Source organism: Nematolebias whitei, chromosome 17, assembly GCF_014905685.2.
Source record: "Nematolebias whitei isolate Nwh7 chromosome 17, NemWhi1, whole genome shotgun sequence".
NCBI classification, from domain to species: domain Eukaryota; kingdom Metazoa; phylum Chordata; class Actinopteri; order Cyprinodontiformes; family Rivulidae; genus Nematolebias; species Nematolebias whitei.
In genome coordinates, this window is record NC_056514.1 from 41,447,778 (window position 1) to 41,458,606 (window position 10,829).

General features: G+C 49.2%; 1 protein-coding gene across 1 annotated transcript in view; it reads left to right on the plus strand.

The window, feature by feature from the left end:
- Window positions 1-10,829, plus strand: part of ankfn1 (ankyrin repeat and fibronectin type III domain containing 1) — a 49,305-nt gene that overhangs the window by 14,008 nt on the left and 24,468 nt on the right. Inside the window, exons 5-9 of the mRNA XM_037690976.1 lie at window positions 2,595-2,692; window positions 2,807-2,897; window positions 9,667-9,774; window positions 10,368-10,464; window positions 10,548-10,680. Of these exons, the coding sequence (XP_037546904.1) occupies window positions 2,595-2,692; window positions 2,807-2,897; window positions 9,667-9,774; window positions 10,368-10,464; window positions 10,548-10,680 (527 nt within the window). The remainder of the gene's footprint in view (window positions 1-2,594; window positions 2,693-2,806; window positions 2,898-9,666; window positions 9,775-10,367; window positions 10,465-10,547; window positions 10,681-10,829) is intronic.

The window sequence follows — 10,829 nt, forward strand, 5'->3', positions numbered from 1 at the left end:
TTTGCTGCTGACAACCAGAACCAGCTGATCACATGCTCAAGAAGGACCATCAGCCTAACAATGGATCATTAGCACCTGATGGCTGTTTACTGTTCACAGAGGGCTGAGTGATACTAGCAATCACAGCATTGTAAGAGGGGGACAGTTGAACCTGGAGGCTCCACCCCTGTTTAATGATGGACGGTTTCTTTTCACAAAGATGGCCTCCTTTACTCCTCTCATCGTTCCTCTCTGTCCAGGATGTGAACATCTTCATCCCTGAAAGAGTGACCGCTGGCCTGGAGATGAGTGTAGACCTCAGAGTCCTGGCCTGATGATGTTGAACTTCTGTGCTGGTCCATCCTTTTGGCCAGTGGCTGTTTAGTTTCCCCGATGTAAGACTGATCACCCTCCTGACACTGAACAACATACACAACATTACTCTGTTTGTGCCGGGGGACTGGATCTTTGGGATGAACCAGTCTTTAATGTATTTTGGGGTTTAAAAGCCACTGGGACGTTATGTTTAGAAAATAAACGTCTCAGTTTCTCTGATACTCCCTCAACATCTGGAATGACCACTGGTCTGGGTCTGGGTTCCTCCTTTTCACCTGTTGGCTGACTGGAGTCCTGTTTGGGTTTCTTCTCTGCTTTCAGGAAGGCCCAGTTAGGATATCCACATTGCTCTAGAGCCTGTCTTGTGTGGGATTTCTCCTTCTGCCTGGCTCCTGAGCTAGTGGGGACGCTGTCTGCTCTGTGGTACAGAGTCCTGATGACTCCTAACTTGTGCTCCAAAGGGTGATGGGAGTCAAACTGCAAATACTGGTCTGTGTGGGTGGGTTTGTGGTACACCTCAGTTTGCAAATGTCCTCTATCAGAGACTGAGACCTCACAGTCCAAGAAAGCCAACCTGCCATTTTTTACATCTTCTCGTGTGAACTTGATGTATTTATCCAAAAAAGTTCAATCTGGTCCTCTGGACATTCAAAAAAACAAACAAAAACAAAACAAAGCAAAAAAATTTAGAAACGTTTCGTCTCTCATCTGAAAGACTTCCTCAGTCTGAGGTGCTGTACTCAGCTCAGTCTCTTAAATAGCACCTTCTCAGAGTGGATCAACCAGTTTGCTGCTGACAAACAGAACCAGCTGATCACATGCTCAAGAATGGTCATGGTCATTGATGTATTTATCCACAGAGTTGATGTGATCAGTAACTGTGCACTATATTCTAAAACTCAGTTCAAAGCATAAACACTGTGCACTGGCCCCCTAATGCAAATAAAATGTCCTACATACCACCACCAGAGGATCACAGCCAACAATTTGAGTCCAGAACAGGTTTAATAAAAGTTGTTGATTAAAAAAAGGCCGGTCCTGAGGTTTATTTGGATTAGTTTTTATCAGTTTCCATCCCCGCCACTCGCAGCTGGAACAATATTTCCTTTGATCTACTCCATCGCTCTTTTTGGGTCGACAAAAACCCTATCCTTCCCTCTGTACGTCATACGGAGTCTTGCTGGGAAATGGAGGCCATATTTAACATCCAACCGGTTCCGCAGGAGCCGCCCCTTCTCGATGAACGCTTCCTGCAATCTCACCACCCATGCAGAGCACTCAGCCGAGACAAAAACATCCGACCCCATGAACTCCGTCCGACCGTCGCTGCACGCCCGCTGCACGCCCGCTGCACGCCCGCTGCAGAATCTCCACACATTCCCGACGGCAGCAGAGCCCCGCCACCACCACCATGGGTCTCCCACCCGAGCCAGCCAGGGTCATCTTTGTGAAGTCGATCAGCGGTGGTCCGTCCAGTTCCAGGATGTCCGCCATCATGTCAGCAATCCCAGTGGGTGAACACCCACCCATCCAACTAGACCCACCAAGTCATTCAGCAAGATGGATTTGTTAGTTATTGAATAAACATTAATCAAAGCCATACGCAGCGGGGCAGAGGACGGGGTACTTATCGCAGCAGCCCGTTTCAGACAGCGGAGAAACTGAGGTTTAGATCCACGAACACCACGATGTCCATCAACGGAAGGAAGAAACGGTTATGAGTCCAGAGCTTCTGGATAAACAGACCGGAGGTAGCAGTAGCGCAGAGGTCCAGGTAGATCACAGCCAGGTCGGAATGTGTTTGTAAAATCCACATCGGTCCAAAACTCAGAGCAACAGGTGGGAAGAGTTTTATGGAGTAGTTTGACAACGACCTCACGCTTCCAAAAAAGCCTGAGCTTCACCTGGACACCGGCTTTCTTGCCTTGCTTTCTCTTCCTCCGAGATCCACATGAACCCAGCGCAGGGTCGAAAAACGCCAGAAGGGAAGTCACTCGCTGGTGAGAACAAGCCGGCACCTGAGGGTGGGGCACAGCTCCTCTGCATGGACCCCCGAATGGACAGCAGCGTCTGCCGATCATAGACCAGCATAGGTTGAACATCCCCAGTACAAAATGAAAACAGGAGAAAAGATCAAATATTTAGAAAACTTGCAGCAGCGAGGCCAAATAGGCGCTGTCACATCAGGAGTGACTGAAAAGTAATAATGATGTTGTCATCCGTTGAGGAGGGAGTATGGATCTGCAGCCTCCTGAACTTGGTTCTGGTTCTGTCTACAGTGGAGTGGAGCTGCCTGAAGGATTTCTCTCTGCTGGCCGGTGACGTGGTTCTGGATAATCTGCAGAACCTCAAGTGGACCATCAGCAGCCTCTCCACGGTAACACACACACAAACTGGAAGAAGTTCTTTGGGATCAGAACCAACCTTTTACCAAAACTCAGCCGGTCCGTGGACCGGACTTTAATGTTCTGTGGTGGTTCTTGTGTTCCAGGGTCGGGTCTACCACGTGCGGGTGTCGGCCTACAACATGAAGGGCTGGGGTCCACCGGCTTCCTCCCTGCCTCCGTCTGCAGCTCCGTCCAGTGAGTCTGACTTTTCAGAACCATCACGTTAATTCTAGGGTTCATTTTCAGTTCTGACCCGTGAAGACCCGGTCCAATGCTGAACAAGTTTAATATGAAACCTTTAAAAACATTTAAAGCTGTCGGGCAGCTTTGTGGAGCTGCTGGTTCTGATCCCCTGGATCCAGAACTCTGTCTGAAAACTGTTCAGCTGCTGCCTGGTTCTCCTCGCAGCTCTCGGGTCCAGACCCGGGTCTGTAGCCTGTCTGAGTGACATCAGCAGCAGCGTGTTCTGTTCTCCAGGCCTCCAGGTCCAGATCTCTGTCACGACTCCTTTCTTCTCTCTGAGTGCTCGGCCTTGAGCTGAGAGGGTGTGTGTGTGTGTGTGCACACGTGCGTGCGCGCGCGTGCGTGCGTGCATGCGCACTGAGCTCAATTGTTCCTCTCATTTGTGTCGGTCTGTGTTCTCGTCTTGTGACAGTCTTTAACCCAAACCAACAGAACCAATGGGTCCAGATCGGCCCGGTGCAGTTCTGAATGTATGTTCCCAAATGTTCTGTTTGAAAGACCTAGATTTATTCATTCCTTCATTCATTCAAGCTTTAATTATCCAGGTTAGTCAAACTGAATCACGAGGACTCATTTAAAGAGAGACCTGTTTTAGACAAACAACAGTAAACTAAAATAAAATGCAATTAAAATAAAAAGTAGTGTTGTAAAACAATAAATCAAGATGCCATATAAAACAAGGTAAAATATGAAAAACAACATATTTACTTTGCTGTTTCTATTGACCTTATCAAATGTTTAAAATCCCCTAAAGAAATTAAGGCGGACAACTTCAGTTCCTGTTGCAAAGACTTCCAGGTTGAAGGAGCTGAGTAGGAAAAGGCCTCTTTGCCGAATTCAGTCCCATCCATCCAGTTTCAGTCCCATCCATTAAAATCTCCTATTTAACAGTTGACTTCAGACTGTTTCCTGTATTGTCATCTAACTCCTGGAAACTTTGTGCTGTTTTATTATATCTCTCGTGTCTCTCTCTTGTGACTGAGTCCTCGAGGCTCAATGAGACTAACCTGCATTCAACCTTTATTTATACAGGTTAATCCCATTGACTCCTCCTTGAATCGCCACCTTATCGTGGTGGAGGACTTTGTGCGCCTGAATGATCCCAGGAGCTGTGCTAGGATCTCACAAGGCAGATGGGTCCTAGGTGACAGGCCAGACAAAGAGCGATTCAGAAGATTTTTATGGACAAAACAAAACAAGGAACTCAGTGACACTTGCCCGGACGTGGGTTACCGGGGCCCCACCCTGGAGCCAGGCCTGGGGGAGGGGCTTGTCGGCGAGCGTCTGGTGATCGGGTCTCTGCCCATGGGGCCCGGTCGGGCTCAGCCCGAAGGAGCAGCATGGGTTTGCCTTCCTGTGGACCCACCACATGCAGGAAGGGCCATAAAAGTCGAGTGCATGATGCTATGGGCAGTGGCCGAAGGCGGAGACCTTGGCGCTCTGACCTTGGCGCTCTGACCTTGGCGCTCTGACCTTGGCGCTCTGACCTTGGCTTACCAAAGCTGCTCTTGGGACATGGAATGTGACCTCTCTGGAGGGAAGGAGCCTGAGCTTGTGCGCGAGGTTGAGAGGTACCGACTAGATATAGTTGGGCTCACCTCGACGCACAGCATGGGCTCTAGAACCGATCTCCTTGAGAGGGGTTGGACCTTATTCCACTCTGGAGTTGCCCATGGTGAGAGGCGTCAAGCTGGAGTGGGTCTATTTGTAGCCCCCCAACTTGGTGCCTATGTGTTGGAGTTTTCCCCAGTAGATGAGAGGGCGGCTTCCCTTTGCCTTCAGGTGGGGGGCACGGGCTCTGACTGATGTTTGTGCCTACGCGCTGAACTGCAGTTCAGAGTATACAGCCTTCTTGGAGTCCTTGGCAGGGGTGCTAGAAGGTGTGCCAGCTGGGGACTCCTTTAATCTGCTGGGGGACTTCAATGCCCATGTGGGTAATGACTGTGTGACCTGGAGGTGTGTGATTGGGAGGAACGGTCTCTCTGATCTGAACCCGAGCAGTGTTCTGTTGTTGGACTTCTGTGCTAGTCATAGTTTGTCCATCACAAACACCATGTTCAAACATAAGGGTGTCCATAAGTGCACTTGGCACCAGGACGCCCTAGGTCGTAGATCGATGATTGACTTCATAGTCTTGTCATCTGATTTGCGGCTGTTTGTTTTGGATACTCTGGTAAAGAGAGGAGCTGAGCTGTCAGCTGATCATCACCTGGTAGTGAGTTGGATCAGATGGTGGGGGAAGATGCCGGACAGACCCGGTAGACCCAAACGTGTAGTGAAGGTTTGCTGGGAACGCCTGGCAAAAGAACCCATCAGAGATATCTTCAACTCACGCCTCCGGGAGAGCTTTAACCGCATCCCAGCTGAGGTGGGGTACATTGAGTCTGAGTGAGCCATGTTGCGCACCTCGCTTGTTGAGGTAGCTGCCTTGAGCTGTGGCCGCAAGGTTGTCAGTGCTTCTCGCGGTGGTCATCCACGAACTCGGTGGTGGACACCCCAGGTTAGGGAGGCTGTCAAGCTGAAGGAGGAGTCCTATAGGGCCTTATTGTCCAATGGGACTCTGGAGGCAGCTGAGGAGTACCGAAGGGCTAAGCGGTCCACAGCCTTGGCTGTTGCTGAGGCAAAAGCTCGGATGTGGGAGGAGTTCGGTGAGACCTTGGATAGAGACTCTCTGTCGGCTCCGAGAAGATTCTGGCAAACCATCAGGTGGATGAAGAGGGGAAAGCAGCTCTTTACTAACACTGTGTTCAGTGAAGGTGGGCTGCTGTTGACCTCACCCAGTGATGTCATCAGGAGGTGGAAGGAATACTTCTCAGACCTTCTCAATCCCACCATTCACTCAACCTTTATTTAGACAGGTAAATCCCATTGAGCCTCGAGGACTCATTTACAAGAGAGACCTGATTTGAACAAAGAATGATGATGACAATGCACAACAGCGACAACAATAAACAGTTATAAAAAGTCATACAGATTTATTTATTTTTTTACAAATAGGAAGGCTAAAAATAGAAAAGTAACAAAAAACAGCTAGATTCTAAGGCAAATGTAGAAAGCTAAAAACAGGAACATGTCTACATTGGTCCCTGCCAAGCACGTCTTCCATGGAGGAATCTGAGTCGGGGGACTTTGGGATTGATCCGTCCATAACTGTGGTTGAGGTCGTTGAGGTAGTTAAAAATCTCCAAGGTGGCAGGGCTTCGGGAGTGGATGAGATTCGCCCTGATTTCCTTAAGGCTCTGGATGTTGTGGGGCTGTCTTGACTGACATGCCTTTGCAACGTTGCGTGGACATTGGGGGCAATGCCACTGGATTGGCAGACTGGGGTGGTGGTTCCCCTCTTCAAAAAGGGGGACCGGAGGGTGTGCTCCAGTTATAGGGGCATCACTCTCCTCAGCCTCCCTGGTAAGGTCTATTCAGGGGTACTGGAGAAGTGAGTCCAATAGTTGGTCAAACCTCAGATCCAGGAGGAACAATATGGGTTCCGTCCTGGCCGTGGAACACTGGATCAGCTCTTTACCCTCACTAGGGTCCTTGAGGGGTCATGGTAGTTTGCCCATCCAGTCTGCATGTGTTTTGTAGACTTGAAGAAGGCATTTGACTGTGTTCCTCAGGGTACACTGTGGGGGGTGCTCTGTGAGTATGGGATAGGGGGCCCGTATTACGGGCTGTTCAGTCCCTATACAAGCGGTGCGAGAGTTTGGTTCTCATTGCCGGCAGTAAGTCGGACCCCTTCATGGTGGGAGTTTGACTCTGCCAGGGCTGCCCGTTGTCACCAATTCTGTTCAAAACTTTTATGGACAGAATTTCTCAGTGCATCCAGCTAGCGGAGGGTTTCCAGTTCGGTGGCCTCGGGATTCATCTCTACTCTTTGCAGATGATGTGGTCCTGTTGGCGTCATTGTGCCGTGATCTTCAGCTCTCACTGGAGTGGTTCACAGCTGAGTGTGAAGCAGCTGGGATGAGAATCAGCACCTCCAAATCTGAGGCCATGGTCCTCAACTGGAAAAGGGTGGATTGATCTCTTCAGGTTGAGGGTGAGGTTCTGCCTCAAGTGGAGAAGTTCAAGTATCTTGGGGTTTTGTTCACGAGTGATGGAAGAATGAAGCATGAGATTGACAGACGGATTGGTGCAGCGTCTGCAGTATTGTGGACTCTATACCGGTCCGTTGTGGTGAAGAGAGAGCTGAGCTGTAAGGCAAAGCTCTCTGTTTACCGGTCGGTCTACGTTCCTCCCCTCACCTCTGGTCATGAGCTCTGGGTAGAGACTGAAAGAATAAGATTGTGGATACAGGACCTTGAAATGAGTTTTCTCTGCAGGGTAGCTGGACTCTCCCTTAGAGATAGGGTGAGAAGTTCAGTTATTAGGGAGAGACTCGGAGTAGAACCGCTACTTCTCCACGTCGAGTGGAGACAGTTGAGGTGGTTTGGGCATTTGGTAAGGATGCCCCCTGGGTACCTCCCTAGAGAGATGCTTCGGGCATGTCCAACTGGGAGTAAACTAAACTAGACTTCCGATAAGATGGCACCCATGTACATGGCTTGTAATCCACCTCTGCTGATGGTGTTCGGATTATTTTTGTTTTTTGCATTTCTCATCTGTAACATCAACTAGATGTTGGATGCTGTCTTATCATGGTGCAGGGGTGCATGATTTTGCAGCTTTTACTGTTTTCTGATAACAGCGCCAACTCTCTAAGTATCTGGAAAGAGACCTGAAGCCTGTCTTTCCTCCACTTCCGCTCCGCCCTCCTACATTGCTGCCTAGCGGCCTTGGTGACGTCACTCAGCCAAGGTTCTGCTCTCAGTTTTGATTTTTTGGTTTTAACAGGTGTGACATGAGCCAGAGTCTTTAAGCAGACAGAGTTGAACTGGGATGTCAGTTCCTCAGTGGTGGTGAGAAACACCGGGGGCTGAATTATCATTTCAGAGTTATAAACATATGTGAAACGTGCGGCAGTGAAGTGGTTAATGGTCCGGGTGCGACGTGCAAGAATGTACGGCTTAGGAGTTAGATGGGGGAGGGTGAACTCAAACTGGACTGGCATGTGGTCTGAAAAAACATTATCACCAATAACAAGATTATTAACAGTCATATCATGAGTTAAAACAAGGTCCAGTGTATGTCCACGCTCTTGGGTGGGACTGTTTACATGCTGTGTTAGATTAAATGAGTCCAATAGATCTAAAAAGTCCTTAACCAAGGGCTTCTCAGGACAGCACACGTGCAAATTAAAGTCCCCAATAATGAAAACATGCTCATATTTTGGTGTAATTTCAGCCAAGAAGTCAGAAAACTCATTTATGAAATCCTTAGATCGAGGTGGGCGGTAGACGAGTGCAAATAAAGTCTGAGGCGAGTGGCCGAGTTCAAAGCCGCTCAGCTCAAAGCTGGTGCGGGAAACTGGGATGGGCAGTTATTTACAGTCAAAAGTTGATTTGAATATTGTTAATAATCCACCACCGCGCCGGCCTGATGGCCGCAGGGCGTTAAAATACAGACAGTTCGGTGGCAGTAAATCCGTCAAGGCGCTGGACTCACCCAGAGACATCCAAGTCTCTGTGATGCAGAAAAAGTCCAGATCGTGCTGTTGAAAGTTGTCCCTGAGGATAAAAGTTTTGTTGGTAACAGATCTTGCGTTGACCAAACACATCCGGATATTGTCCAAAGTAGAGCCAGCAGCGGTGGAGTTAGCAGCGGTGGAGTTAGCAGCGGTGGAGTTAGCGCGCGCTAATGGCCGCAGGTTTTCAATAACATCCCCTCCAGGTTGGTCCGGGCTGCACAACGGCTGACAACTCCCACTGGTTACCTGGTCCGGGCACGCGGAAGCTGGAGACCATGACTTCCAGCTGAAGAGGAAGATGCAGCGCGCAGAGCTTTCAGCTTCACCAGCTGACCAGCACGTTTTTCCCGGCGTCTGAAGCGAGATCTCCGGGCAGGCAGGTGAGGAGCCCAGCGGAGGTAAACTGGCACGTCCGCCAGCAGGGGGGGAGGGGTCCAGAGGTACGCTGATAATGGTCCAGATAAGCGACATCAGTGCCAGAAAAACGAAGATCCAAAAGTTGTTGTCTGTCATACACCAGCAGAGAGTTGATGTCATTGATGAGGAATACAAAAAACAAAAATAATCCGAACACCATCAGCAGAGGTGGATTGCAAGCCATGTACACAGGCGCCATCTTACTCGGTTGGCCTGGGAATGCCTTGGAGTCCTCCCAGAAGAACTGGAAGATGCTGTGGAGAGAGAATCTGGGCCTCCCTGCTCAAGCTGCTACCCCCGTGACCCGACTTCGGAATAAGCGGAAGATGATGAATGGATCGATGGATAATCCCATTGAGCCTCAGGGACTCATTTACAAGAGATATAAATAAATTGATGTTAAATCAATAAATTGTATAAATAAATGGATGAATATATCAAAACGTTTGGCTCATTCAGAAGATTGTTGTTGTGACTTGTGGCTTTTGTAACTTTTACACTAAATATTTAATTTCCCTATAAAAACACGTGGAGATCACATCTAGTCCTGCATAAACATGGCTCTCTGCAGCCTGCTTCAGTGCCCCCTGATAATACGACTAGCACTGCTAACGCTAATGATGCTAACACTCATAATGCTAATGCTGTCAGCTAGTTTTTTGCTGCTTTATCTTTCAGCTCATCTTCAGTTTCTTCAGCTAGTTTCAATGTTTCTTTAGCTGAACTTGTTTTTATCTCCAGACTGGAGGGAGAGCGACGGCCGGGAGCCCAGGAAGCGTGGCCACATCGAGGCCATGGAGCGCCTGCTGCAGCAGGTTCGAGCGACCCACACGCACTACTGCTGTGGAGGTGAAGGCTCTTTTTACCTTGTCATATCTCCATCATACCCTGTAGAACCCTCAAACAGAACCTGTGGTACCACCAGAACCTTCTGCTGCTCACGGGTCAACAAGTTCTTTGATCGGACATCTAGTTTTCACACAGACTGTCTGAGGCTTACTTTTTACTCTGCATTTCTGGCCAAAGTGTTGCCCCCTCCCCCTCGATCACTATGGCAACCAATGACTCAGCAGACTGTGGGTCTTTTTTTATTACCCAGCATGCTTTACTTCTTCCTGTTTCCATCATGGCTGCCCCCGTAGATTCTGTAAAGTCTCAAACTTCATTTGATCTCAGCAGAGAGACAAAGGTTCTGTTTGTTCTGTGGTTCTGATCTGGTTCTGTCTGTCCGTCTGCAGCTGAGCCTTTGGGCAGAACCTCAGCTGCTGGTTTGTTTACGTGTAATTATGGGATGTAATGGTCAGTAGTAGAATGTGGCTGAGGTTTGGAGATTGGCATCATTCTGAAACTTGATCCTGCTGACCTGAAACAAGAGACAGAACCTCTGAGCAGACCCGGTTCGGGTCTGGCTCTTGAACTTCCTGTTTTTTGTTGTTGTGCAGACCCGTCGAAGCTGCAGAACCCCAGCAGGAAGCAGTCGGTCTCCAGAAGCCTCAAACATCTCTTCAACTCCAACAAGTTTGTCAAAACTCTGAAGAGGTTGGTGTCACGTTCTAATGAAATGTTCTGATGGTTCTTACTGAACTGGGTCAGAACCACTCCTGGGTTCTGTTTGTGTACAGGGGGATCTACCTGGCTGCTGTCTTCTACCATAAGGACAGCCTGCTGGTGACCGCCGAGGACCACATCCCCATCGTGGAGGTGGACGACTCCTACAGCAGCACGCTCATGCAGGACTTCTTGTGGTTCACAAAGGTACTGACCAGAACCACCGTCCGTGTCCAAAATCACTGTCCATGACAGAACCACCGTACATGTCCAGAACCACCGTCCATGACCAGAACCACCGTCCATGACCAGAACCACCGTCCATGACCAGAACTACTGTCCATGACAGAACCACT